Source organism: Gaeumannomyces tritici (genome assembly GCF_000145635.1).
Source record: "Gaeumannomyces tritici R3-111a-1 unplaced genomic scaffold supercont2.6, whole genome shotgun sequence".
Taxonomy (NCBI): domain Eukaryota; kingdom Fungi; phylum Ascomycota; class Sordariomycetes; order Magnaporthales; family Magnaporthaceae; genus Gaeumannomyces; species Gaeumannomyces tritici.
The window spans coordinates 2,426,931-2,454,723 of NW_008804550.1; the positions used below are offsets into that span (position 1 = coordinate 2,426,931).

The 27,793-nt window shown below is 58.3% G+C and overlaps 9 protein-coding genes across 10 annotated transcripts; 3 read left to right on the forward strand and 6 right to left on the reverse strand.

Annotated features, from left to right (window-relative positions):
- Window positions 1–116: 116 nt before the first annotated feature.
- GGTG_11187 (hypothetical protein) lies at window positions 117–797 on the reverse strand (the record flags this gene model as incomplete). Its single annotated transcript, XM_009229068.1, has 2 exons — window positions 117–420; window positions 766–797. The coding sequence occupies 2 exons, from the start codon at window positions 795–797 to the stop codon at window positions 117–119; spliced, it is 336 nt and encodes a 111-aa protein (XP_009227332.1).
- A 1,364-nt stretch (window positions 798–2,161) lies between these two features.
- GGTG_11188 (hypothetical protein) lies at window positions 2,162–2,506 on the reverse strand (the record flags this gene model as incomplete). Its single annotated transcript, XM_009229069.1, has 1 exon — window positions 2,162–2,506. One exon carries the CDS (start codon window positions 2,504–2,506, stop codon window positions 2,162–2,164), a length of 345 nt encoding a protein of 114 aa, XP_009227333.1.
- Window positions 2,507–3,391: 885 nt separating this feature from the next.
- On the forward strand, window positions 3,392–5,950 carry GGTG_11189 (hypothetical protein). The gene is made up of 6 exons (XM_009229070.1): window positions 3,392–3,968; window positions 4,056–4,091; window positions 4,180–4,273; window positions 4,343–4,430; window positions 4,499–4,592; window positions 4,671–5,950. Exons 1-6 carry the CDS (start codon window positions 3,945–3,947, stop codon window positions 5,214–5,216), a joined length of 882 nt encoding a protein of 293 aa, XP_009227334.1. The 5' UTR covers window positions 3,392–3,944; the 3' UTR covers window positions 5,217–5,950.
- Window positions 5,951–6,145: 195 nt separating this feature from the next.
- On the forward strand, window positions 6,146–9,024 carry GGTG_11190 (hypothetical protein). Its single transcript, XM_009229071.1, has 2 exons — window positions 6,146–7,103; window positions 7,194–9,024. The coding sequence occupies exons 1-2, from the start codon at window positions 6,496–6,498 to the stop codon at window positions 8,206–8,208; spliced, it is 1,623 nt and encodes a 540-aa protein (XP_009227335.1). The 5' UTR covers window positions 6,146–6,495; the 3' UTR covers window positions 8,209–9,024.
- GGTG_11191 (4-hydroxyphenylpyruvate dioxygenase) lies at window positions 8,880–11,031 on the reverse strand. Its single transcript, XM_009229072.1, has one exon. It carries the CDS (start codon window positions 10,454–10,456, stop codon window positions 9,179–9,181), a length of 1,278 nt encoding a protein of 425 aa, XP_009227336.1. The 5' UTR covers window positions 10,457–11,031; the 3' UTR covers window positions 8,880–9,178.
- A 791-nt stretch (window positions 11,032–11,822) lies between these two features.
- GGTG_11192 (xanthine dehydrogenase) lies at window positions 11,823–17,080 on the forward strand. Its single transcript, XM_009229073.1, has 5 exons — window positions 11,823–12,477; window positions 12,596–12,804; window positions 12,892–12,924; window positions 13,037–15,023; window positions 15,102–17,080. Exons 1-5 carry the CDS (start codon window positions 12,296–12,298, stop codon window positions 16,870–16,872), a joined length of 4,182 nt encoding a protein of 1,393 aa, XP_009227337.1. The 5' UTR covers window positions 11,823–12,295; the 3' UTR covers window positions 16,873–17,080.
- Window positions 17,018–20,462, reverse strand: GGTG_11193 (hypothetical protein; the record flags this gene model as incomplete). Its single annotated transcript, XM_009229074.1, has 9 exons — window positions 17,018–17,245; window positions 17,326–17,501; window positions 17,596–18,177; window positions 18,244–18,665; window positions 18,721–18,848; window positions 18,913–19,653; window positions 19,718–19,872; window positions 19,930–20,313; window positions 20,387–20,462. 9 exons carry the CDS (start codon window positions 20,460–20,462, stop codon window positions 17,018–17,020), a joined length of 2,892 nt encoding a protein of 963 aa, XP_009227338.1.
- A 62-nt stretch (window positions 20,463–20,524) lies between these two features.
- Window positions 20,525–23,914, reverse strand: GGTG_11194. 2 transcript variants are annotated; one of them, XM_009229075.1, is made up of 7 exons: window positions 23,155–23,914; window positions 23,026–23,048; window positions 22,853–22,870; window positions 22,380–22,725; window positions 21,507–22,276; window positions 21,199–21,395; window positions 20,525–21,093 (listed from the first exon to the last, which is right to left on the reverse strand). In XM_009229075.1, exons 1-7 carry the CDS (start codon window positions 23,297–23,299, stop codon window positions 21,042–21,044), a joined length of 1,551 nt encoding a protein of 516 aa, XP_009227339.1. In that variant the 5' UTR covers window positions 23,300–23,914; the 3' UTR covers window positions 20,525–21,041. The 2 variants fall into 2 exon arrangements, with proteins under 2 accessions (XP_009227339.1, XP_009227340.1); XM_009229076.1 differs by having other exon boundaries at window positions 22,853–23,071.
- A 168-nt stretch (window positions 23,915–24,082) lies between these two features.
- GGTG_11195 (calpain-9) lies at window positions 24,083–27,594 on the reverse strand. Its single transcript, XM_009229077.1, has 7 exons — window positions 26,709–27,594; window positions 26,447–26,635; window positions 26,352–26,392; window positions 26,185–26,289; window positions 25,832–26,104; window positions 25,485–25,761; window positions 24,083–25,417 (listed from the first exon to the last, which is right to left on the reverse strand). The coding sequence occupies exons 1-7, from the start codon at window positions 27,318–27,320 to the stop codon at window positions 24,323–24,325; spliced, it is 2,592 nt and encodes an 863-aa protein (XP_009227341.1). The 5' UTR covers window positions 27,321–27,594; the 3' UTR covers window positions 24,083–24,322.
- Window positions 27,595–27,793: the final 199 nt, after the last annotated feature.

Genomic DNA, 27,793 nt, shown 5'->3' on the forward strand with positions numbered 1-27,793 from the left:
CGACCCACAGTCACTGCAGCCAAGGGCCCCTTTGCCCGTCTGATGTCTCTCAGCGCTGGAGCAACATCGAGGCCAAGGTGTGAATTAGGGCCTTAGGTCTTGGGCGCAACTGAATTCTATGGGGTACCGAGCACGCGCGGCAATTCGGGAAGGCTTCCAGCCATTTTCGGCGATCCCAATCCCGACACAAATCTACCCTCCGGATCTCCAGCATGATCCAACCAGACGTAACAGGGAGTGCTTATCTTGGAATACATGGCAGCCTCCTCCTGGCTCACTGGGTATTCATTGACCTTGCCCTCAACACAGCCTTGTTGGTAAATGTGCGGCTCTGCTGGGCTACTTCGGTTCGCGGGAATCTGTCCGACTCGTTCAGTCCCTGTCGGCTCCACGATGGGCCCAATGACGTCGACGCTCTTTCTGCGGAGGTGTGAGGGTTAAATAATCTACAGTGGGGAGGTCACTCGTGAAGCGAGGGCAGGGGCCAGGTGTATGCACTAGCCAATCGATTAAAACGCGTGTGGGCGGATTCGAATTTGTGCTGCGATTGATGTTAAAAAAGAGATGTAGGCTAGGCCTTATTTGGTAGGGGCTGAACATGGGGTGCTCTTGGCGCTACCTCGAAAATGGCGATTTTTTTTTTTGCCTCCTATCTCCGTATTATGGGGCCCGATCGTGGAATTTCAGGAGGGATGAGGGAGGTGCGGGATGGCGGCATGGCTGATGGTGGGTGGGATGGCAGGCGGCTGTGCTAGGGGCACGCACTTCCTGCACTCCATTTGGCTACTTTTTTCCATGTTGGACCAAAGGAGCCCGCCCCGCGAGCATTCGCCTGGCTACGATACACATATATTGATTATTTTCCATGTTTCCTGTATTTACTCTAGCTCCGCTTGTTACAAGCTGCCTGATGCTCCTGATGGAATGTCCAGCAGCCGTTCATGACCTGGTAGATTGACAACCCTCCCACGGATGTGCTGTTCCATCGATCTTCCGGTTCCGTGTCTCCGAAGAATGATCCACGTGCAGCGGCCACACGAGGAAATATGTACTCTGTTGCTAGTTGCCCTCACCCCGCGTTGGATTTGGCGCCACCACCCTTCTAGATCATGACAAGCGTGAGCCAGATTTGGTCAACGTTCTCGCAGGTCTCTGAGAGATTCACGCCCACCAGTTCAAGCAAAAATCCCGACCGAGATCTGTTCCCAGCCCAATGCCCTATATAGCTCGTCGGGGTTCAAAACCTGCCTAGAATCAGCAGCCGCCTAGGAGTACGGAAACTGCTGCGCCGGAGTTATTCATAGACAAGAACATGACCAGAAACTGTTGAGATAGCATGGGGAGTGGTTAACGCTTTCTTGATAGTTGGTTTGGCACACTATGCTGTCAACGATCCTGCTTGGCGGTCCGCGAAACGAAATGTGTTCTGGGTGTTGAGAGGAGGAGGAAGACGTGGCAAAATCTAAACTGGCTCCTCGGACGTATTTAGAGTGGTGGGCTAGGCGGAGATAGAAAAGCCGTAGATGGGCATGGCGTGCATCCAAAGATGATTGGAGATGTTGGACAGGCTCGCTCAACGAAGTCTCGTCTTGTGTTCTCACCACTGTTTCTGGCGCCTCGGTGAATTTTCGCTCTTATTTGCATTTTGCCTGTCACCCATTGCTCTTTTCAGCTGTTACTTTACAGCCCCTTTAAGGCTGCGCAAGCCTGGGCGAATCCTTCACCCTCGTCTGCGTCGATCGTGTGGCGCTGTACTGTCAACGCAAGCTGCGGTCACCACCAATATCGCCCTGGGTTGACAGCACTCGCCACAACAAATGTGTCTTTAGGGAGTTGGGCGAAAGCCCTGTTTGAGGGGACGAAGGATGAGGAGAGGATCCTTCGACCTCATTGTACCACGTGCAGCCCAACGAAAGATGTAAGACTTGTATGGACATTAAAAACGTCGCCATTGGCCGCATTCGACGCACAAAGACTCCGATGGAGTGGGCTTTCAGCCGTGGTTTCATAACCGCTAATCAAATAATGTGTGGTTTCCAAAAGGTTACCAGCCACCTCCGGAGTGGGATTGGTGGATGTTTGGCGCCGGTACCGTCAATTTGCACGGCACACACGGCAAATCACAATGACGGCACCTAGAAAGGCATGAATCCGGAAGTCTTCATCTCGGACCCCACTGACCTGGGAAGGTGCCGCAAACGGCCGCGCGACGGGAGCCGTTCTCTGGGTTCTGACTGGCCGTCGAAGAATCAACGTCGCAGCACACCAAAATGGCCTCGCCAAATGGTCGAGACCCACATGTAGCGAAGGTCGGGATCAACGGTGGCCGGGCGACGCGAACGTGCGCGTCTCCAGATCCAGATGGTGTTGGCTTGGGCACAGACTGCTGCAAGTCGTCAGTCGTCTTTGCTTGATGGGCGAGTGAGGGGGCAAGCCCTGGCAAGAACTGCTCCCTCGACATGGATGCCGCATGAAGGAGGCGGTGCCTATGATAGCCTTTGTGCATGGTCGGAAGAGCCCAATCTGACCTTTTTGCTTTTGGCCTCAGTCTCAGACGTCCTGCAAAGGGAGCGCGCAACAGGGGTAATTATTAGAATCACGCTCTCTGTAAGCAGCCACGGCCGCCAAGTGTTTGGGATGGTGGTAGGTATCTCTGATGGAATCGACTGAAGAGTCTAGGGAGGTCACTGAGCTGACGCCCTGCTGACTTGGACCTGACGCTCGTAAAAGCATTGAACCCATCCTCGTGTCTCGGCCTACCTGAGCACCTAGACTGAAAGAGCGAGCCAGCGAGATAATGTCTCGATATCCCAACACATCCACTGACATTGTCTGGAAAGGGCATGCCCAATGTTGGCTCGATGCATGGCATCAATGCTCCCTCAGTTAGCGCTGCGGTATTTGGCCCTGGGGTGCGAGGCTGCATGAAATGGCGCAGAGGGAATGGAGGATCGTGGTCAATGGACCACAAATCAAAGATTCATTTCCCCCATGTTGCATTCTTGACCACCCCCCTGGTCGCTCTCTAGGCCACAATGGCCATCCCCACTGCCCACCACCGCTCACCACCCCCCGAGAAGCCAGCGGCCAACCCTTGCCACCCCTGCGCCTCATCTTTTTGTTCCCGACCCTCGGCCGTCCACGTCAAGCCTCCACTCCTGGAGACACCCGATGCCCCAGTTTCAGACGCTGGCTGTGGCGCGCTGCCCAATCAGCGCGCTTGACACGACTCCTGGGAGGTGGGCCGGAGCTGTGACCTGCCACCGCGTATTTGGCGGGTTTAGCGTGCTGCCAACTCTCTTTCGGGCTTGGCGCCTTGCCCGTTCCTGGCATTGAATTTTATATTAGCGGCGAGGTGGCCAGCCCACACCCCCTCGCCGTGCCTGCTGCTGCTGCTGCTGCTGCTGCTGCTGCTGCTGCGCGAGCTCCAGTCCTCATTACCACAACAACGAGCCACCAACCCGACCCAGCAGTGCCAGCCCACTTCCACACCGAACACACCCGCCGAGTTTTCACACAGCTGCATCGCACACCGCGCAGGGAAGCGACGACCCGGAATATCGAACAAGGAAGTGCCAATTGGGCCGGCAAGGAGAAAGAGACTGGGAATTGTTGGTGACTTGGCGGTGCTGGGAAAGCCTCTTACACCAGACGACCGGGCCTCGGCAGAGGTGTTCGCATTATCCGAGCGAACGAGCGCCTCAGCCCGATCTCGCGCACGACCTTTGAATTCCCGGGCCACGCCCGATCTCCTTCACTCGGCGCATCGCTTTTTATCGGTCGACCACACACCATCGCCTGTTTGGACCGACTGTGACACCTCGAGTGCGACGACGACGACGACGGACCGGGCGGGTCACATCTGGTCGACGAGCGGCCAGCTCTTTCACACCAAAGCACTCGACACCATCCTCGAGCGCCGGGCGCTGCAAGCATCTTTAACCATGTCCGACTTCGGAAAATTTGCCGTGAGTTTTGGGACGGCCCGTTGCTGCAGCTTCAAGCTGGCGGCGGCAGATTGACTGACGGCCGCTTTCCGCAACGTTGTTGTGTAGTCCTTCTGTTGGGGCTCGACGCTTCCCGTCTGCAATGTAAGACCTAACACCTACCTACTCCCTATGTTGCGCGATTTCCCGGGCGTCGTTTGGGCCTAGTTGCTGACTGTAGTCACGAATACAGGTTTTGAGCAAGGAAAGGAACCAAGCAGGCAACTGGGAAGGATGCCAGCTCACGGGGATACCTTTGAGCAACGACAAGAGGCTTGGGAACCTAGGTTTGTTCCACCTTGCGAACCCTGTAACTCGTGGCTATCGAGACTGACAGCCGTGCCTCTTGGTCCTAGGTGTGATATTGCTGTGCGCCGTCGCAATTGCTGTTGCGGGCTACCTACTGCTTCGGTCAGAGCGGAAGAAGGCTGCTGTTGGAAGGAGGTTAGTCTTCAAGTCGCAAGTCCACCCTCTGGTTTCTCCTGGCTGGCGCTGACAAGTTTGGACGACAGAGAAATGCAGCTCTTCCTCCTCGGATACATTGTGATTCAGATATGCGAGATTTTCACCGTCGGCGAATTCCCTCTTCCTGGAACCGCCAGAGTCGTAAGTTGTTGCATTCTTGACTCTTGTGCTGCACCTTCAGATGCACCCTGTCGGGACAGATGGCTAACTAGCATGTAGGTTTTCACTGGCATTCATATTGGGTTCATCATCGCGACGGCGTGGATCTTGATGCTCAATGCGGTTGTGGGCTACCAGATTATCGATGACGGAACGCCACTCTCGCTGGGTCTGCTGCTCCTATCCGCTACTGTGCTTATGGTTGGCACCGGCTACATCACTCTCGACACTGGCTTCGGGTGGACCGGCCAGTGGGCCTCGAGCTACAACCCGCCGAACAAGCACATCGCCCTCTACGTCCTCTACCAGCTTGCGCCGCTGATCTTCATCGTCGCCTTCTTCGTGCTCGAGGCCATCCTGGTGCTCCGGGTCCTGCAGGAGACCAAGCCCATGATTTATCTGGGTGGCGCCCTGCTTCTTTTTGCAATCGGCCAGATATTCAACTACGTCGCCAGCAGATACATCTGTGAAGGAACCGCTGGCAAGATCGACGGCTCGCTATTCCAGACACTCTTCACGCTTCTGTCCGTTGTTATGATCTGGATATTCTGGTCGAGCATTACCGAAGACGACTGGCCGATGCCCGTTGGTACCACGTACCCATGATTGCCTGGCCTCAACACCCAGACACCTAGCACGCTGGAAACAACACCTTAAACGAAAAGCAGAAAAAAAATGAAAGAAGGCATGGTTTTTGTCTTTGGCGTTAGACTTTCAGAGGCTTCTTTCGCTCATTAGGATATCCGGATAGGCCTAGGGGCTCCTATCCCGGCGTACATCAACGCCCGATCACCGATTCGACATAATCACACCACCCACACCGAGCCGACGACCCGAAACCGCGGGAATTACCTGGCCACAGCCATTGGACTATGGACGACGGAGCCGAATCTCCTCGCATCTACTCGAAAGCGCGAGATACACGAGGTTGGCTTCGCTAATTGGGACGGGGGATGACGCGTCCCCGTCTGGGAGAGCATTTTAATGTGTTTTGCGCGTGGCCAATCTATCTGGGAATACTGATTCCCCGCGACGGACACTAGTTGGAGGCGGCGACACGTTTTACCGGACACATCTTATCTCTCTGATGATGGACTTTGTATAACGGGTTTGTTTGGCTTCTGTTACTTTTCGATACCTGATTTTGCCTGTATTAGAGCATGACATAGTATACCCGTCCTCTGGACTGAACTGCCGGTTGGCTTTACACGGAAATAGGTGGGCAGCCGTCTGCTGTTAGATGTCTGGAAATGCTTATCATAGTTTCTGCTTCAACGATTGAGTTGTATTGATGTTGATGGTGCAACTGCCTGGTTCTGACTGGAACTTTTCTCCCTGGTCTGGCATGAGGTGTCCCACGGCAACTTGCAACATGAGTGTGTGTCCTGCGTATCATGTGTGCGCAGCCCTGCCGGGGTCAACATGGCGGGAGGAATGCAGAGCGGGAAACAGGGATCGGCAATAAATTGGAGTTGGGGCAGAACGGTGAAGGAGCTTGGGGGGAGCTTGTGTGGGGGTGCGTTTGGGCCAGCAGGGCGCTATTGGCCCACCATTCACGCCACTGGGCATCCCTACCAACCGCCGTTTTTCTTAGCTCCAGGCACGCGCGATTGGCGGGCGTTGCTCGTGTCCAGGGCAAACGACGCGCCATTCCGGTGCCACGCCCCGCGCCGAAAAGAATCCGGGTTTGCTGGCCTGGCACGGGCCCAAGTTGGATTGCCAAAGCGAAGAACCAACGCAGATTCCAAGTTAGCAGCTCCTCTCTTGGAACCGCGCTGCTCATTTCCGACCCGGTCCGCCGTAGCCTTGGCTCCAGCCTCGTCAACCAACCCATCCATCGCACCGACCCGCCCAACCTCGACGAGCGGGCGCCGACCCAGCAGACATGGCCGACTCGGACGGCGAGTTCGTCGCCGACGATGGCTCCGACGACGAGATGCTGGGCCAGGGCGGCAGCTCCTACGACACCAGGGGCGCGGCGAGGGACGGCGGTGGTGGCGGCGGCGGCGGTGGCGGCGGTGGCGGCGACAAGAAGGGCAAGCGCAAGGGCGGCAAGGCGGCCTGGGAGGACCTGCAGCGGTCGTGGGATGTGGCCGAGGAGCTGGCCGAGGGGGGCCTCTCGCTCGAAGGGCGGATCGAGGCCGAGAAGCGGCGGCGGGTGCTGCGTGACACGACGCCCATCCAGCGCGGCATCATCCGCCATCTGGTCCTGGTGCTCGACATGTCGCTGGCCATGGACGAGAAGGACATGCTGCCGTCGCGCCACCGCGTCGCCATCGCCTACGCCGTCGACTTTGCGCGCGAGTTCTTCGACCAGAACCCCATCTCGCAGCTCGCCATCGTCGGAATGCGCGACGGTGTCGCCGTCAGGATATCCGACACGAGCGGCAACCCGGCCGACCATATCGAGAAGCTGCGGCAGCTGGTGGAGCTACCGCCGATGGGCAATCCCAGCTTGCAGAACGCGCTGGAGATGTGCCGTGGCGCACTATTGTAGGACGCGCGTTCTCACCCGTTGGTGCACCGAGGCTGGCTAGACATGGGAATCAACAAGAAACGCTAACACATGCTGCTTTGATACAGTAATACACCTTCCCACGGGACCCGTGAGGTGGTCATGATCTTTGGCGCACTCTCATCCTCAGACCCCGGCGATATACACGAGACCATAGACGGGCTCGTGACGGACAGGATACGGGTGTCCATAATTGGATTATCGGCACAGGTTTTCATATGCGAGGACCTCTGCCGGAGGACCAACGCGGGTCACTCGGCGTCGGAGCCCGTCTTGGTCGGCGGCGAGGACGAGAGCTCGGGATACATGGTGGCAATGGACGACGTGCACTTCCGGGAGCTGCTGCTGTCGGTCACACGGCCACCAGCGACGCGCCAGAGCCAGTTGCAGCAACAGGGGGCGGCGGCAGGTGGTGGCGAGGCAGGGGCGTCACTGCTGATGATGGGGTTCCCTTCCCGCACGACTGGCACCGACCCGGCGCTGTGCGCGTGCCACAACCGGCCCACTCGCGACGGCTTCCTCTGCACGCGCTGCGGGTCGCGCGTGTGCCGCCTGCCGGCCGAGTGCCCCGCGTGTGGGCTGACGCTGATCCTATCGACGCACCTCGCGCGTTCCTACCACCACCTGTTCCCCCTCCGCATCTGGGTCGAGGTCCCCTGGTCCGACGCGCACCGGAGCGTGGCCTGCTTCGCGTGCCTGTCGCCCTTCCCGGACCCGGCAACCAAGGGCGGGGGCGCGGCCGCGGCGGCGTCCGCGGCGGCGGTCGCCCAAGACAAGCGCAAAGGCAAGGAGGCGCCATCCGGCGGCAGGCACCTGGAGGTGCCGTCGGCCAAGGGCGGCGGCAGGGCGCAAAAGAAGAGGGGAGGGGGGGCGTCGTCAGCGGCACCCGAGACGCCCAAGGGCGTGAGCGAGAGTGGCCGGTACATGTGCCAGGTCTGCCGTAAGCACTTCTGCATCGACTGCGACGTGTTTGCGCACGAGGTCGTGCACAACTGCCCCGGCTGCCAGGGCGACACGCGCGATGAGTTGCAGGCTGGTGGGGAGAACGGCAACGGCAGGCCTGCTGCGAATGGCAAGGCGTGATTCGAGGTCCGTCTTGTAAAGGAAAGCAAAAAAAAAAAAAAAAACATATCACCATAATGGAGGTCGATAATAGCCGCCGGGCTGCTTCTCAGAGCGCCGTTTAAGGGCCAAGCGTGGAAAAACATTACGAATGCGACGGGGAAAGGATAGGAAGAATTTGCCATACCATATACCCAAAAAGCTCACTGCCCAGCCCCGGATGGAGGTGGACAGCTACGAAAACACTCACTGGAGGGTTTTACTTCGACTTACAGTGTGGACTACAAACTACGGTTACTGAACATGTAACTAGGGGTCCTACACGAGGGCTACAGCTACAGGCCTACAACTACCTGTAGCCCTCGCAATACATCACGCTACAGTACCTATCATGCTACCTTACCCGTATTGATGAGAGCTACATACACCTGGCCACCCCTGAAGTCCCTTTGCCCGTTAATTCCTCACACATTCTTTTCGTTCCAACCGGGGTTCGAACCGTCGACTCCGGGAGGGCGAGGGGGATAAGGTTCGCGGGGGCTTGGGTAAGGTTGGGAGCGGTTGGCGGTCGACTTGGGTAACGCGGTGGGGATCGGTCGGTCGGTAGTAGCCTTTAGACGAGGCTGGTTGATATAGGTTAAGCACTGGCGCTGCCGGGCAGGGCACTGGTGAGAGATGGACGGGAGTTTGGGCCACGGTTTACAATCAAATAATTAGGGCAGCATCGGGAAGTTTCCAAAGAGGTGATATTTTGCTATTCGCCGTACTGTGAAGATGAGCCACCCAAGATGCACAAGTATATACAGAGAAAAAGGGGATCAAAACCTTAACGTAGCCGTCATGCCGCAAACCGCTCGATCCAAAACATAAAACAGGCAGATTTCGTTCCCAATACATGGTGGGTTTCGCGTCGAGAAGAAAAAGAAGAGGGAAGCGAATGAAGAAGATGAAAGGGAGTCAAGTCAAACACTAGAAGCGGAAACGAAAAGGATCATAGGTTTCCGCGCTCGGCCTGCTCCCTCTCGATGGCCTCAAACAGGCTCTTGAAGTTGCCGGCGCCGAAGCCGTCAAAGTTATTGCGCTGGATGATCTCGATGAAGACGGTGGGCCGGTCCATGAGCGGGCGGGTGAAGAGCTGGAGCAGGTATCCGCCCTCGTCGTAGTCGATGAGGATGTTGTTGCGCACGAGGGTGTCGAACTCCTCGGCCAGCTCCCAGCCGCGGCGCTCGGTGCGGAGGCGCTTGCGCATCGAGTCGTAGTAGGTCGGGGGAACCTCGATGAACTCGACCCCCCTCGCGCGCATGGCCTCGACGGTGGCGATTATGTCGTCGGTGAGGAGGGCGATGTGCTGCACCCCGGCCCCGGAGTTGAAGATGACGTACTCCTCGATCTGGGAGCGCCGCTTCCCCTTTGCGGGCTCGTTGATGGGCATCTTGACGACGTTGTTGGGGCTGGCCATGACGACGCTGCTGAGGGCGCTGAACTCGGTGCTGATCTGGTTGTCGTCGACGGACCAGAAGCGGTGGAAGGACAGGCAGCGCTCGTAAAAGTCGCACGCGGCCGCCATGTCGCCCCAGTCCTGGTTCCCGACGCAGTGGTCGATGCGCCGGAGGGGCGCGTCGGGCAGGGCCGCGTGGGCCGCGGGGGTCGGCTTGGTCACGGCCCGGAAGCCCGGCATGAAGACGCCCCCGTAGCCGCGGCGCGAGAGGAGGGTGTGGGTGGTGTCGCCGTAGGTGCGGATGGCGGCCGTCACGACGGAGGAGCCGTGCTGCTTGTCGGACAGGACCCGGGGCGGTGCGATGGACGTCGCGCCCTGCTCGACGGCGCGGGCGTAGACGCCCTCGACGTCGTCGACCTCGAAGCACACGTCCTTGACGGCGTCGCCGTGGCGCTCGAGGTGCGCGTGCATCTCGACCAGCAGCGCCCGGTCCTCGGACGAGATGGGCTCGTCGGCGGGGAGGTGGGCGTGCGAGCGCAGCGGGGAGGTGAAGACGAAGCGGACGTCGCCCTTGCCGACCAGGTACGAGGCGAAGTAGCGTGACCCGGTCTCGAGCCCGCGGTAGGCGATGGTGGTCATGCCGAAGAGGGTGGTGTAGTACGACGCCGCCTGCTTGGCGTTGCCCACCCACCAGGTGACATGGTCGTAGCCATGGAAGCTCGGGAAGGGGTCCTGCACCGCGAGGCTGTCGACGCCGCTGCTGACGACGCGCTGGACGGCCGGGTCCGAGGTGCGTGATGGCGGGGAGTCTGTCAGGGCAGAGGGCGACATGGACACAAAAGAAGTAGTAGAAAGAAACCGTCTCCTGGATAATGTGATGATTTTGTTAGGACTCGTGGGTGAGTGAGCCGGGATGTTCTTATGCCTGTGATGCTTTGTTGTAGGACTAATGAGTGCTTGGTAGTCACTCTGATATGTATCTAGCCAAGAGGGAGGGAGACGAAGGACTTATTATAGTCGAGTCCGCCAAGTCAAGAGTAGCAAGTATGATTCGGATGGGACGGGTAGCTCAGTGAGGGCTCAAAATAATGAGCCCTCCATACGTGTGTCAAAGAAGGGAGCAGGCCGTATTTATGGTGGCTGACGGGAGAGGGAGCCAAGCACGAAACCGGGTCTTGACGCACACTTGAGATAGACCAGGACCGCAACCACATACAGCAGGTACAGGGCATCCCCCAGGGCGCCTGCGGGAGAGCGGGCAGTTATCTGATGGGCCGGGCCATGAATGATGGCAGCCGGTCCTCGTCGGCCTTTGTTGGGTGTACAGTACGTGTTGTGCGCACCTTAAACCCCCCAAGAATTGACCAGGACTCGGTCTCGAGGTCGGGGGCCCCCCTAGAGCCGCCCATGGGGAGCCCGGCCTTGTCCTGGACGGGTACGTCAGGTCCCAGGGCTCGGTGAGGCGGAATAGGCCCGCCGAGCGTGGTTGGGCCCACCGCGAGCCGAGATTAGCCGACAGTGGCCGCGCTACCAGCTAAGCCGAGCGGCACTTCAATTCGAGTCGCTGCCAACAGCACCCCGCTTTCTTATCCGCATTTACTGTGTAGGTGTGTGGCCGTCCGTCTCGGCGCTATTTTCTATCATTTATCTGGAAGCGTCTCAGGTGCGGATTTGCATTCTCCGATGTCCGATCCATGCTGATGTTTTGGAGAAGCAAGCACCAAACGGCGGTTTAAAAATGGACTTTGTCGACGTGGATCTGCCGAAATCCCTTGCTGGTCTTGAACATTCAAGAGCGAGAGCCATCGCTTCCAAGAAGGGCGCGAGTCTGGCACACCAACCGAAAACAGCCATCTTCCTGCCACTCCTTTCAAAGGATATGCAAAGTCTTGGCGATTCCTCTGATGCGCATCTCATGCACAACAGCTGGCTTGATACGGAGTATGCGTGGTATAAGTATAGTCTCTTTTCCAAGTCCTGATAGCAACTTTTTACCTGTTTGGTTCCCATCAGTCTGTCTTATTTGCATCTTGTGGTCGCAGTTGCGCTGCTTTCGGGGAACTTGGGTGTTGAGCACCCCTTTTAGGCTAGGCCGGAACGGGCTGTGAGACTGTGTCAAGTGTTTCGCCAACTAGAATCTACACTGTAAACGCTCGGCCACTGAGTGTGCCACTCCAACGGGACTGAGCAGCATTCCCCGCACGCCCAACGCCTCTGCTGAGTGATGGCTCAGGCTCGATTGGAGGGCGGTATCTTCCTTGCCACTTCTCCGCACCAGTCTATCTCTATCTCCCTTCTCCACCTCCCCTACGTCCGCTTGAGTCTGGCGGCGTTTGTCAGTGAGCTTTCGTCCGTCCCGGTGCTCACTCATTGATACTAGTATCTGATACGACCACCGTTGATTCAGTGAACTAGACCTGAATGTCCTCCGCCGTCCCTGCATATATTTATCCTGCCGTTTGCCGGGTTCTTGGCGTGGCCCCCGCCTCCTGCCTATCGAGAAGCCCAACTCGCTTGTCCTGATCGCTTATTGCATTGTGGGACTGAGCCTCCTTCCTCTACTAAACGAAACGGCCATCTGCATATACTCGCTATATACCAAACCTGCCCACCGCGCTACCCACGGCCCGACATATCTGGTAACGAGACATCCTGCTCGGCGCCGATCCCATGGCACCGACTGCGGTACCCCCGCAGCGGGACGTATCACTGCCGTTGCGCCCGCTCACGACCACCTACGATGACAGCGTTGCCTTCTTCCTCAACGGCACTAGAGTGGTGCTGGACGAGATAGACCCTGAAATCACCCTTCTAGAGTATCTGAGGGGCATTGGCCTGACTGGCACCAAGCTGTAATTCATGACCGTCCCGTTGATATCTTCATCATCCCCCTGACAAGGCTAGCTTCGTCTCAATCACTTGCCCATCAGTCAGTCCGCTGACATGAGAGTCCGTCTCACAACCGGGCAGTGGCTGCGGAGAGGGCGGCTGCGGAGCCTGCACCGTCGTTGTCGCCGCCTGGAACCCAACCACCAAACAGGTCTACCATGCCAGCGTCAACGCCTGCCTGGCCCCACTGGCCAGCGTCGATGGCAAACATGTCATCACCATCGAGGGCATCGGAAACACCAAGAAGCCACACGTAGCTCAGCAGCAGATTGCCCAGGGCAATGGAAGCCGTAAGACTAGACACCAGACATCAGTCCCTTGCTCAGCATCTCAGAAACCGAAGTCTTCGAATAACTAACTCTTTTTCCCTCGTCAAGAATGCGGCTTTTGCACACCTGGAATTGCCATGAGTATGCCATTGACCCTAACCCTGTTTTTTTTTGTGTTGATGTTCGGACTATTTTTATGCCCCTGAATCCGATCTTGGAGTCGCTGACGGCATTGGCCTATTCTTCTGCACAGGCTTGTATGCGCTTCTGAGGAATAACAATGCTCCGTCGGAACACGATGTTGAGGAAGCATTCGATGGCAACCTTTGCCGCTGTACCGGCTATCGCCCCATCCTCGACGCTGCCCATGCCTTCAGCGTCAAGAAGGGGAGCAACGGCTGCGGCAACTCCACCGCAGCCGGCGGGAGCGGCTGTTGCATGGAAAATGGCGACGGCCCTCCAGGTGGCTGCTGCAAGTCGGATTCCAAGTCCACGGGCGACCAGCCTCCGCTCAAGACCTTCGCCCGCCCGGACTTGGTTAAGTACGACCCTGAGACCGAGCTCATCTTCCCACCTGCGCTCAAGAAGCACGCGTTCAAGCCACTGTCATTTGGAAACAAGAGGAAGCGGTGGTACCGTCCGGTGACCTTGGAACAACTGCTCGAGCTGAGGAGTGTCTTCCCGAACGCCAAGATCATCGGCGGCAGCACCGAGACGCAGATAGAGATCAAGTTCAAGGCGCAGCAGTACCCCGTGTCCGTCTATGTTGGCGATATAGCAGAGCTGCGCCAGTACTCCCTGAGGGACGACCATGTCGAGGTCGGCGGCAATGTCACACTCACCGACCTCGAGGCCATCTGCAAAGAGGCCATCTCTCGTTATGGCGACGCCCGGTCGCAGGTTTTCGCTGCCATGTACAAGCAGCTCAAGTACTTCGCCGGGAGGCAGATCCGGAACGTCGGCACCCCGGCCGGCAATCTTGTTACAGCGTCACCCATCTCAGACCTGAACCCCATCTTTGTGGCTTCAGACTCGGTGCTGCTGGCAAAGTCGCAAGCCAAGGACACCGAGATCCCCATGTCCAGCTTCTTCCGGGGCTACCGGCGGACGGCGCTCGAGGCCGACGCGATCATTGCTTCGATTCGGATTCCCCTGACCCAGGAGAAGGGCGAGTATTTCCGATCCTACAAGCAGGCCAAGAGGAAGGACGACGACATCGCAATCGTCACGGCGGCGCTCAAAGTGAAGCTGGACAACGATGGCGTCATAGAGAAGTGCAACCTCGTCTTCGGAGGCATGGCTGCCTTCACGCTGGCGGCCAAGGCCACGTCCGAGTTCATGGCCGGCAAGAAGTTCGCCGAGCTGGAGACGCTCGAGGGTGCCATGAACGCTCTGGAGGAGGACTTCAACCTCCCCTTTGGCGTCCCCGGTGGCATGGCCTCATACCGCAAGTCGCTCGCGCTGGGCTTCTTTTACCGCTTCTACCACGACGTCATGGCCGAGCTGAGCGGCCAGAGTACCGCTTCCCCTGCCGCCGAGCACGCGGACAAGGATGCAATCGAGGAGCTGGAGAGGGATATCTCAACCGGGACCATCGACGTCGACACCACGGCGGCGTACCAGCAGGAGGTCGTCGGGAAGGCGAACCCCCACCTGGCGGCGCTGAAGCAGACGACGGGCGAGGCGCAGTACACGGACGACATTCCGCCGCTGGCCAACGAGCTGCACGGCTGCCTCGTGCTGTCCACCAGGGCGCACGCCAAGATCCTGTCGGTGGACTACTCGGCCGCGCTCGAGACGGCGGGCGTGGTCGACTACGTGGACCGGCACGACCTGCCGCGACCCGAGCTGAACCGCTGGGGCGCGCCGCACTTTGAGGAGGTCTTCTTCGCCGAGGACGAGGTATTCACGACGGGCCAGCCCATCGCCCTGATCCTGGCCAAGACGGCGCTCCAGGCGGCCGAGGGCGCCCGCGCCGTCAAGGTCGAGTACGAGGACCTGCCCGCCGTCTTCACCATCGAGGAAGCCATCGAGAAGGAGAGCTTCTACAAGTTCTTCAGGGAGATCAAGAAGGGCGACCCGGAGGCCGCATTCGCCAAGTGCGACCACGTCTTCAGCGGCGTGGCCCGCATGGGCGGCCAGGAGCACTTCTACCTCGAGACCAACGCGGCTCTGGTGGTGCCCAAGCCCGAGGACGGCGAGATGGAGATTTACTGCAGCACGCAGAACGCAAACGAGACGTGAGTTGGACTGTGCTTGCTTGTATATATATATATATGTGTGTGTGTGTAGACGTGCTAACAGGCTTCCGTGGACAGCCAAGTATATGCGGCGCGCGTCTGCAACGTGCAGGTCAACAAGGTCCTCGTCAAGGTCAAGCGGCTGGGCGGCGGCTTCGGCGGCAAGGAGTCGCGGTCGGTGCCGCTGAGCTCGATGCTGGCGCTGGCGGCGCAAAAGACGCGGCGGCCGGTGCGGTGCATGCTGACGCGCGAGGAGGACATGGTGACGTCGGGCCAGCGGCACCCGTTCCTGGGCCGGTGGAAGGTCGGGGTCAACGCCGACGGCGCCATCCAGGCGCTCGACCTCGACATCTTCAACAACGGCGGCTGGTCGTGGGACCTGAGCGCGGCCGTGTGCGAGCGCGCCATGACGCACAGCGACAACTGCTACCGCGTGCCCAACGTCCACGTCCGCGGCCGCATCTGCCGCACAAACACAATGTCCAACACGGCCTTCCGCGGCTTCGGCGGGCCCCAGGGCATGTTCATCGCCGAGACCTACATGGCCGAGGTGGCCGACCGCCTGGGCATGCCCGTCGAGCGCCTGCGCGAGGTCAACATGTACAAGACGGGCGACGAGACGCACTTCAACCAGGCCCTGACTGACTGGCACGTCCCGCTCATGTACCGCCAGCTGCAGGACGAGGCCGCCTACGCCGCCCGCCGCGACGCCGCCGCGCGCTTCAACGAGGCCAACCGCTGGCGCAAGCGCGGCCTGGCCCTGGTCCCCACAAAGTTCGGCATCTCCTTCACGGCCCTCTGGCTCAACCAGGCCGGCGCCCTGGTGCACGTCTACCACGACGGCTCCGTCCTGGTCGCCCACGGCGGCACCGAGATGGGCCAGGGCCTGCACACAAAGATGGCCATGGTGGCCGCCCAGGCCCTGCGCGTGCCGCTCGACCGCGTCCACATCTCCGAGACGGCCACCAACACGGTCGCAAACGCCTCGGCCACGGCCGCCTCGGCCTCGTCCGACCTCAACGGCTACGCCATCGCCAACGCCTGCGAGCAGCTCAACGCCCGCCTGGCGCCCTACCGCGAGAGGCTCGGGCCCGACGCCGACATGGGCCGGCTCGCCGAGGCCGCCTACTTTGACCGCGTCAACCTCTCGGCCCAGGGCTTCTACAAGACGCCCGAGATCGGCTACTCGTGGGACGAGAACAAGGGCAAGATGTTCTTCTACTTCACCCAGGGCGTCGCCGCGGCCGAGTGCGAGGTCGACACCCTCACGGGCACCTGGACCTGCCTGCGCGCCGACGTCAAGATGGACGTCGGCCGCAGCATCAACCCGGCCATCGACTACGGCCAGATCCAGGGCGCCTTCGTCCAGGGCATGGGCCTCTTCACCATGGAGGAGTCGCTCTGGCTCCGGTCGGGCCCCCCAGGCCGGCCAGCTCTTCACCCGCGGTCCGGGCACCTACAAGATCCCGGGCTTCCGGGACGTGCCCCAGACCTTCAACGTGACGCTGCTCAAGGGCGTCGAGTGGGAGGAGCTGCGCACCATCCAGCGCAGCAGGGGCGTCGGCGAGCCGCCCCTCTTCATGGGCAGCGCCGTCTTCTTCGCCATCCGCGACGCCCTCAAGGCCGCCCGCGCCCAGTACGGCGTCGCCGCCACCGTCGGCACCGACGACCCCCACGACGGGCTCCTGCGCCTCGAGAGCCCCGCCACCCCCGAGCGCATCCGCCTTGCCTGCGTCGACCCCATCATGGAGCGGGCCAGGGTCGTGCCCAAGGAGGGAGAGAAGAACTTTTTCATCGCTATTTGAGTTCCCCCTGTCTTTTGGGTTGGTTTTGGGCTTTCTTGATATAGCTCGTTGGAAATCACGGGGTTTTTATATTTTTTTTATTTCGGCCGGCTGTCGGTTGGGCGTGATCGCTCTGGCCTGGTGTTGTATACCCCGTTCTAGTCTATGCAGAAGGGGTGGTACTTGGATACCTACATAACAACCCAAAAATCAAGCCGTCCGCCCGCCCTGTTGTCTCAGAGACAGAGACATGTAGTTATCGTGCATCGAGCGCTTCAGCTTGCCTTTGTCGTCGTTGTAGTGAGCTAGGTTGATGGCCATGCGGATCCACCTCTGAGCCCTTTCCTCGTCTTCCTGGCTAGAACAATCGACCCCATGGTTGTATGCCACTATTGCGATCCACTCCAGCTCCTCGCGGGGCCATGGAGAGCCCTCGACCTGTTACAGTAGAATGTGTATCGAGAATAAGTAAACCATTACCCTGCTTCCATACCGCACTGATAGGGACTGCCTCTTACCTCAACCGATCGCTTCACTACATCGCACGCCGTTTTCAGCTCATTGAATGCTAGGTCTGGATCCAGCCCCATCGTTGCCTGAAATAGACAGCGGATGTATCTCAAGAGCGTGGCAGAGTTGTAGTCTTGCAGCTCTGCAAGCTGCGTGATTACAAAGTTTAGGGTGGAATAGAGCTCTGCGGGAGTCATTGTCGGTTAGCGAGCAACCTTTGCTTTCCTCATCCCCATGTGACTAATCATCGAGAAATCGAGGATAAAGGGTAAATGTACCTTGTGAGGGGATCTGACAGGGCCCTTGAAGTCGCAAAAGGCAGTCCGCCATGGCTTTGAATGTGTCGGCATTTTCGCAGATCACTGCCCGTCGCGCCACCTCGCCGAGCTGTGAAAACTGTTTTAGATGGATCGCGGCCTCCAAGTCGAAGATGATGATGGTCTGGAGCTTTTTGAGCAAGTGCCTGTAGTCGGCCGGCGAGACACCTTCGCTCTGCTGGTATGTGTCCAGTGCCGTCTCGAACCCTGCCACGTTCTTGCGTACCCCCTGGTAGTCGAGAAGCTGCTTCTCTACCTCATCCTGTCCTCGAGCGAGAGCGGCCAGAGCAGAGGCGCTCACGAAATGGCAGAATAGCCTGCGGAGAGGGAGGTCGCTAGCCACTGGAGAGCTTGCGTCGAGCGGGAAATGGCCCGCGATCCTGATGCAAGCGTCCAGGATCCGAACCACCTGGCGTGGATCCCACGTCTGGGTGTTCTTGATCGCCAAGTTGTAAGAATTCTGACAGAACCATTCGAGTTCTCTGAGATCGAACAGCCTGTTACCGCCAGCGTCCGTCTCGTTTCTGTCCATTCCTTTTACAGCTGTAGAGTTAAGTGAGCATCACGGCCATGACCATGAACTTTCACGAAACCGGATTAGCTACGCACCCTGATCGAACATGAGTATAATATCCGAGACGACGCTTGACTGATCGATATGGCTGTCGCCATCTTCCAGAAGCTTGTGCAAATACCGGATGGTGCATCTCAGAAGTGTTGGGAGATGGATCGAACCGTTCGTCTTGTGCCCACCGCTCTGGACAAGCCGCTTCAAGGCTTCGGAAACAGATGCATTGTCACCGGCCTTTTGAGCGTCCAGGACACACGCGTATAGTAAGTCTTCTCCTTTGTCGGACGCGCTCAAGGTCTCTAGGCATTGGGTAGCCAAGTCAAAGTCGCCACTTCGAGCAGCGACTTTGAACATCAAATACCTTGTCATGACTTCCTTTTGCGCTTGCTCGGCCATGCCGTGGTAAGTGCATAGGGCCGCCGGCAAGTCATTGAGAGATAGGCTGCAGAGCAGCAACTTCCTGCGGAGTGTTAGTAGATGTCTTTGAACTAGTCGAGTATATTGCGGCAGCTGACCTTTCAATTTTTGCTTTGTTGATCGGGCCCGAATCCTGAAATACCGGTGCGAGTGCGAGATGACACCACTCCGATGCCACATCGCAGTGCCCCTGAGAATAGCTAGCGTCGATCATCTTCCAGATCAGCTGGTCCACAGGGCTGTTAGATACCGGGATTATATGCTAGCATGATCGGATGGGCTCTGCATACCATCTGAGAGCCTGTGGCCGCCTTTGTTCCAACCGGCAGCCCCAGTTTGGAGAAGAATGCTTTAGCCTGCCGGATGCTGTCCATAGACTCTCGGAGTTGGGTGGTCATTTTCACCCGGAGGACAACGAGCTTGTCGTACCACTCGGGGCCGTCGCCGCCGCCAAAGTTGGCGTTCTCCACGCTCACCAGAAACTCGTCGAGTATCTTCACGCCGAGGCCAGGGCACTTCTCGTGGAGCTTTTGAATGTGCCTTTTGAGAGCCTTGAAATTTGCATCTGTATACTTGAAGGCCTTGATCATGCGGCGGAGGACGTCTCCGTAAGCCTCGCCGTCGAAAACTTCGGCAGGCGACTTACTGAGCAGCTCGAGGTTGAGAATGAGAACAAATGGCTGATTTCCGATCTCGGTCTCAAGATAGCCGACCAGCTCGCGCGCCTGCTCAAAGCCCTCGGGAGATTCGAGTCCCAGAAGGGCCGTGATATGTGCCTGGAAGATTGAGAGCCTGAGGCCTACCCCTTCGGCACTGAGCTGACCAATGCTCTGGCTGCTGATGATGTCGTTGCTCCTCTTTAGCCACTTGGAGGCCATTGGAAAGTCCCTCTTCACCATGGCCAGGTCCCTACCGATCTCGTAGAGAACCTCGGCCAGGCTCTCGGCGGAATTGTGGTCCAAGGAAGGGAGCAGAGATTCCACCCGGGCGTACATGTGCTCGGCGACCTCGAGTTGATTCTCCTTCCAGCACTGATGCAAGTCAGTCTGAGAATGCCCCTCTACACAGGGACGCTGGGTTGGCATTCTTACGTACCAAAGCCACACGCACGCCGTAATATTCCGCCCTCAGTCTGGAGCACTCGTGGGCCTGATCGGCCTCGATATCTCCCTTGCACAGCTTCTCTGCTCTACCTTCGTACTCGGCTAGGTGCTGAACCACTATTTGGCAGAGCTCTGGGTCCTGTTCCTCTTTTGGGTCGTCAGCGACACTGTTATGCTGTGTCGCGGACTCGGCTCTGTGCTTACCGATACATGATCTGGCTGCTTTCAAGGCCTGCCGCATCAGGTAGGTCAGAGTCTCAGGAGGGCACTCATATTCCCACTGGACTAGATGGATGATCTGGAAAGCGAGGACACGGGAGGCCAGAAGGAGGGCTTTCTGGGGGGCGGCCGTGCCCTTGTCGGCGATCTCTCGGCGTACGTAGGTGCATTGGTTCCAGAGGTTCGTACCGAGTCTGTCGAGGGTTCGGTCGCTGTAAAGCCCCGTGCCGGGGGTCTGGTGGAGATGGTACTGGCTTTGGTGCTGGTGGATGCTACGAATGTGTTTGCGGACGCTGTCGCGAAGGGTGTCCGCTGTGGTGAGCTCGGGACTTCGGGTCTGGAGCTTCTGGATCAAGTCCTCGGCGAGTTCTGCGGCTGGTCAGCGTCTTTGTGCATAGAAACACTGCGGGCAGAGAAGGGGTTGGCAAGAGATGGTAATCACTGGTGATGGTTGCCTTCAGCTTCTTGATCTTGCTGGCCCGGCTATTGGGCGCGGCATCCGCAGGCGGTGGTGGCATTGTCTATGTTAGAGTATGGGGGACGAAAACGAAGTTCAAGTCTCAGTGGCCGAGAGAGGGCTGCAATGGATTACGTATTGTGGATTTTCATCACGGCCTTTGTTGGGAGGAAGGTGCGACACGATTGTGAATTCCTAGCGCGACTGCCTGGATAGGATACGAGACTGGGGATAGCATGACCTGAAAAAAAAAACCGAGAAGGCTTTTGTAGAAAGTATGGATGAATTCAACTGTGCGGGCAGTCGCTTTGCTTTTAAAAGAGAGTCCCTAAATAGGTCTAGGCAGGCAGATATGCTCAAGGCGTAGGTATGCTGCCTCGACTCATATTTGGCACTCATAGGATATTGGTACCATGTATCCTCAGGCCAGCGGCAAAAGTCTCTCCTACTTGATGGTGCTCGAGTTTGGAGTAGCCTCTGCACCAGGACAATGTACCGGGAAGATTAAACACCACGAGGTGTCTTCCCACGCCATGTTTTTGATATACGGATATGCTAGGATGCTACGGACTTCTTGGCATCATAAGCGCACTTATAGGCCCTAGCCTAACCACCCCCAAGCGGGACAGATGTGCTGTATTTAGTCGTCAGGCGGGTCGTGGGGCAAAAAGTTGCCCACGATCAAGCTTGGACTGGGTGGGTGTTAGTAAAGATAGCCTACCTAGGTAGGCGGCAAACAAAACATGGGATTTCTTCACCAGGCCGGTAGGTTTTACGGAAAGGGAGTTGGGGCTTACATCTTGTGATCGTCCCTCCGGATCTTAAGTGAAAAGCAGCACTTGATCGGCGGCTCTTTCGACTTGTCGTCCGGGTTCTTGAGCGAGCAGGCTGTTAAGAGGGTGTCGTGTGCCGGGTCGAATGCGATGGTGCCGAACTCTTCCCAGTATCGGACCACCGATTCCTCTGTTAATATCTCGTGCAGTGCAATTTTGCCCTAGCCCGAGGTGAGTTTCCAGGTCAGTTGTGCCCAATGAATTTGGTTCAAGTGATGAAGCCAGAAAAAGACAAAGGAAAAACGAGAGAGGTAGCAAGGCCAGATGCATACATCGCGCAAACTGTCAACTGGCACGTTGATGAGCTCTGCCATCTCCTTGTTGCCCCTGAAAATCTCCCCAGTTCGGCGCCAACAGCAGGCAGGGATGGCCATGCTGGCAAACACGCGGTCGTAGTCCATGAGCGTCTTTTCGAACCACATCTCGACGAAGACGAGCTCCATGTCTGTGAGCGCGTGCACCTTCTCTCGGAACTTTGGACGGAACTTGTCCAGCTGCCGCAGAATCTTTTGCTTGGACGAGGCCGCGATGTGGCTGTCCAGGTACGAATTCAGCCGCGCGTATCCGTTAACGTAATTGAATGGCTTCAGCAGCCCCGCGTCGTATTTGGCCTTGAGCAGCCGCTGCATCCGCGCCTCGGGCGTATCGTTGCCCGATGGGTCGGCCGCCTGGAGGTAGTACTCGCGAGCCTTGTCGATGGGTACCACGCTTCCGGGCCTGGAGATGGCCTTGCCCTTGTCTGCCTGTGGGATCATCAAGGCGTCCTTGGACGTGACGCTTGGAGGCAACATGCTGTTGGCTCCTGCGTCGGCGCCGCCGCTTCTCCCTGGCAGACCTAATCCCAGGGTCGATTCGGTCCCAGTGATGCCCTGCATCTGGTCATCTAGCAGCGCCCCGTCTTCCAGCAAACTTCCGTGCAGGAAGTCGCTCAGTAGGTTGAACTCGTTGGTCACTTCAGGGGTTATGAGGTTGTAGCTGGGATGGTAGCTATGCATTTCGTGGAAGTGGTTTTGATTGAACCACGCGTCTGAGAACCCAGCGACTGTGCAGCGAGGGGGCCACGGCAGCACATTGAGAGCAGGTCAGCAATGATTTCTCGTGCGGCATCTCGCCGGGAGCACTAACGTAAAGATGCCGTAACGTACACTGGCCGAGACCACTTGGAGCCCCCACATTGACTCGTGATGCTTGTTGTTGCACGAGAAGGGGGTTGCCCTGGCCCAACGGGGCCATGGCACCAAAGCCGGTCGGTTTGCCGGCCTGGGTGCCGCCCCCAGAGTCCATTCCGTGGTCGAAGGGCGGCGGAGGGCCCATGGAGCCAATGCCCTGATCTGCCACCGAGCTCTGCGTCATGTCCGACTGCGTCTCGGTCTCGTCAACGGTAGAGGCACCCATGGTACTGCTTTTGGCCTTCTTGGTCTCGTGCTCGCGCGGCTCGTCGTGGCAGAGGTGGCCGATGTTTCTTTTTATACACCTGGTGCATGGTCGCTCCTAGCGGGTTGCTTGGTGGTCAGTAGAGGCACAACTGCGGTACGAGGAGCCGAGGACGAGAGAGCAGACTTGAGAAAGCCTGGCCCAAGATCCGGCTCCGAAAACAAAATAAAAAGACCTTACATACGAGATCGCAAGTCATATGCTAAAGGCGGCCAGAGAATCCATGGTGTCAGTCATAATTCGGGCCGGGCGAGGCATGCTTTCGGCGAGCTCCTGACAAGGGCGTTTCATGCCACTGGAGGAAGGAGGAGAGATGCGCTGCGCCATTGAAGGACGCCGGACACACCGAGGACATACAGATCTGCGGCAGTAAACACAGGCTAGGAGGAGCAGCGCGGGGGCGCTCAGAACAGTCAGTACTAGGGACCTAGGCAGGCGCGTACGGGTATGGTGGTAGTTCGTGTGTCTCCGCGTGGGCTCGCCTACCGTGGTTGACCTTGCGTCTCTTCTTGGGAGTCTTGGACTGCTCGTCCGAGTGCGGCGGCGGCGGCGCACCGCTGGTGTCCTTGGACTGCCTGCGATCTGCATCCCCGCTGCCGTCGCCGGACTGCTTGCCGCCAGCCGACTCCATGGTTCTTCTCCTTCTTTCCAGTCTTTTTCAGCTTCTCCGGCCCTCCTTTTCAGCTGGTCGCGAATGCGCATTGGACGACGCAAGAGTTGGCGTAGGGGCTGTAGGCGTCTATGGTTCGTTTTCAAGGGCCGATTCGGCGGCGGACTGGCGAGCCCTGGCAGGAAAGGCTCTGGCCGAGGGCGCGACGCGCGCAAGGTTCGCGGAGGCGGTAATTGGCCGCCGTGGCGCCGGTTCACAAGGCGAGGGAGACGGGATCCGCCGAGGAGGGACTTGGGGTTTCCCGCGGCCGGGTCGCGATTTGCATGCCGCACAGTACAGGACAAGGATTGCAGTGGCTTCTACTTGAGGAAGATGGGCGGTATGCAGGCAGATCTGGGCACCCAAGGGGCGCAAGGGGCGCCTGATGAGGGGACACAGGCCCAAGTGTGTTCGCAATTCACGCGACAATGGTATGCTGCGTCATCAGCCGCGATGCGGGCTCGCGTGAGCACCTACGTGGATGAGAAGCGGAGGTTTGCGGAGACAAGCCGCCGCCTGTGCTCTGCGTGCTTCCAAGTCGTCCTTTCTCTCCAAAGCGGGGAGACCCGGTGAGCAGAAGAAAAACGCTGAGTGCTGAGCCGAGGGGCTGCGTTTTCCAGCAGGTCCAGGGATGGTCTGGGCGTCAGCAGGAGAAAAACATGCCTGCCTGGGTTGTGCCGGTGGCCAATGGAACGACCCAATTGACAGCAAATAGTGGGCCACTGGCAGGCAATCTTCAGGGAGTCTTACAGGGATTTTAGGTGAGTTTTTTTTTTCGGCTGAAGGGATGGAGCGGACGGGATAACATTCATCTAATCGCTAGATCATCCAAACTCACACCAAGTAAGGATGAAGCCGTATATGCGTTCTGACCACGCAATACTGGCGTCTTGTATAGAATGCTAATTGACACATTCCACAACCTCCATTGCTCCGTAGCCTAACCGCTATTTGATGTGATTCGATTTAACGCTAGGTGCCAGCTCGGCTCCAAAACTACACCCTTCACATGGTGGCTCCAGCAGGCGTGGTGCCAACCGAGAGCGAGGTGGCCTCCTCGGCATCCTTGGGCTTGACCAGCTTGATGGAAACCTCAGAGTCCCGAGAGAACACCCGCAGGCCGATGACGCAGACCGCGTTCCAGGGGCTCCGGCTATCGTCGTCAGGTGTCAACGCCGCCGCAGGCGCAGCTTCTTCTTCATCCGACTCCTCGTCCTCTTCCTGCTCCTCCTCCTCCTCTGCTTCTTCCTTCTCCTCTTCCGAGTCCGATTCGTCCTCGTCCTTACCGGTAGGAGCTGAGTCGGCATTAGCCTTGTCCTCGCCCTTGGTGGCCGGAACTGCGTCGGCCTTGGTTTCACCCTCGGCCGGCTTCTTGATAACGTTAGCAATGCCGTCGTCGGAACCCTTCTCGGTTGACGAGGCTGGTGTGGGCGCATCGCTTCCTTCGGCGGCCTTAGCAACCTCTCCCTCGGCCTTTGCCTTCTCTGCCTTCTTCTTTGCCTCGGCCTCCTCCTTCGCCTTGGCTTCCTTAGCCAATCTCTTCTTCTCCTTCTTCTCGGCGATCCTTTTGGCCCTTTCTTTCCGCTCCTTCGCCTTCTTCTCACGCTTCTCCTTGAGCTGCTTCGCCTTTTCCTTCTGCTTCTTGGCCTTTTCCTTTTCCTTCTTGGTCTTCTCCTTCTTCTTCTTCTCCTCCTCCTTCCTCTTTTTGGCCTCAGCCTTGGTCTCCAGCAGCAGGTCCTCGTCTGTCACGCCCCCCTTGGCATGTGCGAGGTCATACTGCATCCCGATCTGCCGGAGCTTCTGGGGGTGCTTCTCGGCGCACTCCTGGACGATGTCCTCGACAAGCTTCCTGTCCGCGTCCCTCGTGGCCGTGATCTTGGGAATGACTTCGTAGCGGCCGGCCTCGAGCTCCACTTCGCAGCTGACTGAACGGTTCTCCCAATCATGAGCAGGCCGGACGCGGCAGATGTGCTCGCCAGTCTTTCCATTCTCCTCCTCAAGGACAAAGTGCAGCGAGAAGGTGTACTGGCCCTCGAGCCCAACAAAGTAGCGCTCGTCCAGCTGCGAGAGGCTGATGACGACCAGACCGCCCTTTTTGACCTGTGCCAGTGAGTGCCAATGTCAGTTTCTGAGGATGGAATCAAACGTGAGTGGAGGGTCAACCTACCTCGAGCAGGAATTTCGACTGAAGGTATCCGGTAACCCAGCTGATGTCGACATTTGTCCACTGCTGCACGACAGTCCACTTCTCGTCAAAGAGCCGGGTCCTGTGCATGAACTTGAACTTCTCGAGCATGTCGCGGAAGGACATCCAGAACACACCGTCGTCGCCGAACACGTGGCCTAGCTTCTTGAGCCAGTAGGGAGTCCATTCCTTGCTGCCGTCAGACCAAGGACCGTTCCACTCGCCGAATCCGGCACCGCCCCGTCGACCCCACGGATTGCTAGGGACTGTTGTTAGCAGCTGTAGAATTGGGCGCGCACGGAAGCGGCTTCCAGTAGGGCTTCACATACCGGATCTGAACCAGTTTGACTCTGTCACCATTCTCCCCGACCTCCTCGACTGCTTTCAGGATTGAGTAGGCATGATTGAGGGCCAGGCCGTTGGCGTTGGAGTCCCAGCCCGTTCCCATAGCAGAGAGGGCAAAGACGAAGTCGCCAGCGTCATTAACCAGCTCGCGCCAGAGCTTGTCCTTGTTCAGGACCCTGTTGGTGACCAGCGTGGTTGTCACGCCGCCAGTCATGTCCTCGACCCCCTCCCCAGACCAACCGCCCTCGATCGCCTCGCTTTACAAAGTGGAGAAGTATGTCAGCGGTTCGGTTCGTAATACGGTATTGGTTACATTTAACGGAATAGGGCGACTTACTAGTCACCATGGATCTTGGCATATGCCTTCTCCAGCAGGGGCAGCCACGTCTCATTCTTGTCTTCGCAGCTGGCGAAATAGAGTGCCTCCGAGCCGGTTTGGTGCCTGGAAGGGCGTTAGTACCAATTACTTTCAAGCCAAGGATGAGTCAAATTCAATCGTTTTACCTTGAACGGTGGTCCCTCTCAAGCCTGCCGATGGGATCGTACTGCAAGGTCGGTGTTAGCGTATTGGAAACGGACAAGGATTCAAAGACACTTACATCGCCACTATACCCGTTATAGTCGGAGTAGGTCAAGAAAAGATTGTCGTCGACCAGGACGGGAATGAAGTCGCCATCACGCTGGAAGACGAAGCCATACACGCCCACCTCCTCATCGCGTGCCACACAGACGCGGTCTATCAGGTCTTTGCGGTGAGCGATAGTCGCCACAGCGGCCAGCCACCAGCACTGTGGTTGTTCGACGTCAGCCATGGATCGCCTCTCCCGCCACACACTCAACAGGGGAAAGCGAAATACATACGTTGCCGTTCCGGCCTTGCTTGATGTCGGAGGCCGAGTAGCCATCGACAGTGAAGCGGGGGCTGTCGAAGATCCAGTCGACGCGATGGACCGACCCCGGGGTGTAGAGGGTGCCGGTGGCCCTCACGCCACGCCCACGGCGAGACGCCGTGGCAGCGGCCTTGCGGCGCGGCTGCTCACTCTTGGCGGCGCCGGCGGTATGGCCGGCGTCTCCGGCGTCTCCGGCATCGCCGGAATCGGAATTATCGCTGCTGTGATAGCAGTAGGGATCCTCGCGGATTAGGCCGTTGAGGCAGTTCCCCTCAGGGTCCGTCTCGATGTCGAAGTCCGGGTCGGTGAACTTCTCGTTTTTGAGGTGGCAGTCGCGCACGGCGCGGCGGACGCGCTCGCGGCACTCCTTGGCGGCGGCCTTGTACGACTCGGCGGCGTTGCGGGTGGTGGCGGTGCCGCGGGAGCAGTCCGGAGGGAGCAGGGTGGCGTAGAGGCGCCGCGGGAAGATGGAGGTCACCTTGCCGGGCTTCTTGGTGAAGAACTTGTCCCAGAACTCCGAGACCTGCTCCTGAGGAGCCTTGGAGGGGTCCCGCTTCTTCGCAGCGGCGGCGGCATCGGCCATTTTCACCAAAGCGATTGATGTTACGTTGCTAGATTCTTGAGGTATGTCTGGCCGTTAGCTGATCTCCTGCCGGCCGAAGCTAACAACTTCCTGCCCTGAATGCTGTCCTGGGAGAGACGGATGGTGCTTTGATAAAACAATAGAAAGGAGAAGATTTTATTTGCCGATAGGTCCGAAAGGGCGGCTTAAAAGATGCTAAATGGAAAGGGGCCTCTACGGTTTTCTATCTTCATCCTGGGGCAGACGCGATGGCCGCGCTCTATATGAAGAGGACCCTGTCACGGCAATACGGCTCATGTATCGCCCAGAGATCCTGCGGTGCTACGCTCCTGCATGAGGAGCGTAAGCTATGCTGGCTAGTACCTGCCACCAGCTGAGGGAGAAGGTGGTGGGGTCGATCTCGTCCGTTTGGCTGCGCTGGAGAGCCGTCGTCTTGGACTTTCCCAAGACGGCTTGGCGGCATGCGGTGCTGA

Excerpts from the sequence above, each read along its gene's own strand:
- GGTG_11189 (XM_009229070.1), top strand. The coding sequence starts at position 3,945 with ATGTCCGACTTCGGAAAATTTGCC. Across the intron at positions 4,274-4,342 it reads CAAGAGGCTTGGGAACCTAG|GTGTGATATTGCTGTGCGCC; the intron begins GTTTGTTCCACC and ends TCTTGGTCCTAG. Across the intron at positions 4,431-4,498 it reads AAGGCTGCTGTTGGAAGGAG|AGAAATGCAGCTCTTCCTCC; the intron begins GTTAGTCTTCAA and ends TTTGGACGACAG.
- GGTG_11190 (XM_009229071.1), top strand. The coding sequence starts at position 6,496 with ATGGCCGACTCGGACGGCGAGTTCGTCGCCGACGATGGCTCCGACGAC. Across the intron at positions 7,104-7,193 it reads ATGTGCCGTGGCGCACTATT|TAATACACCTTCCCACGGGA; the intron begins GTAGGACGCGCG and ends GCTTTGATACAG.
- GGTG_11191 (XM_009229072.1), bottom strand. The coding sequence starts at position 10,456 with ATGTCGCCCTCTGCCCTGACAGACTCCCCGCCATCACGCACCTCGGAC.
- GGTG_11192 (XM_009229073.1), top strand. The coding sequence starts at position 12,296 with ATGGCACCGACTGCGGTACCCCCGCAGCGGGACGTATCACTGCCGTTG. Across the intron at positions 12,925-13,036 it reads CACACCTGGAATTGCCATGA|GCTTGTATGCGCTTCTGAGG; the intron begins GTATGCCATTGA and ends TCTTCTGCACAG. Across the intron at positions 15,024-15,101 it reads ACGCAGAACGCAAACGAGAC|CCAAGTATATGCGGCGCGCG; the intron begins GTGAGTTGGACT and ends TTCCGTGGACAG.
- GGTG_11194 (XM_009229075.1), bottom strand. The coding sequence starts at position 23,299 with ATGGAGTCGGCTGGCGGCAAGCAGTCCGGCGACGGCAGCGGGGATGCA. Across the intron at positions 21,396-21,506 it reads CAGTTGACAGTTTGCGCGAT|GGCAAAATTGCACTGCACGA; the intron begins GTATGCATCTGG and ends ACCTCGGGCTAG. Across the intron at positions 21,094-21,198 it reads CGGAGGGACGATCACAAGAT|TCCAAGCTTGATCGTGGGCA; the intron begins GTAAGCCCCAAC and ends ACACCCACCCAG.
- GGTG_11195 (XM_009229077.1), bottom strand. The coding sequence starts at position 27,320 with ATGGCCGATGCCGCCGCCGCTGCGAAGAAGCGGGACCCCTCCAAGGCT. Across the intron at positions 26,636-26,708 it reads AGCAAGGCCGGAACGGCAAC|TGCTGGTGGCTGGCCGCTGT; the intron begins GTATGTATTTCG and ends GAACAACCACAG. Across the intron at positions 26,105-26,184 it reads GCCAAGATCCATGGTGACTA|CGAGGCGATCGAGGGCGGTT; the intron begins GTAAGTCGCCCT and ends CACTTTGTAAAG.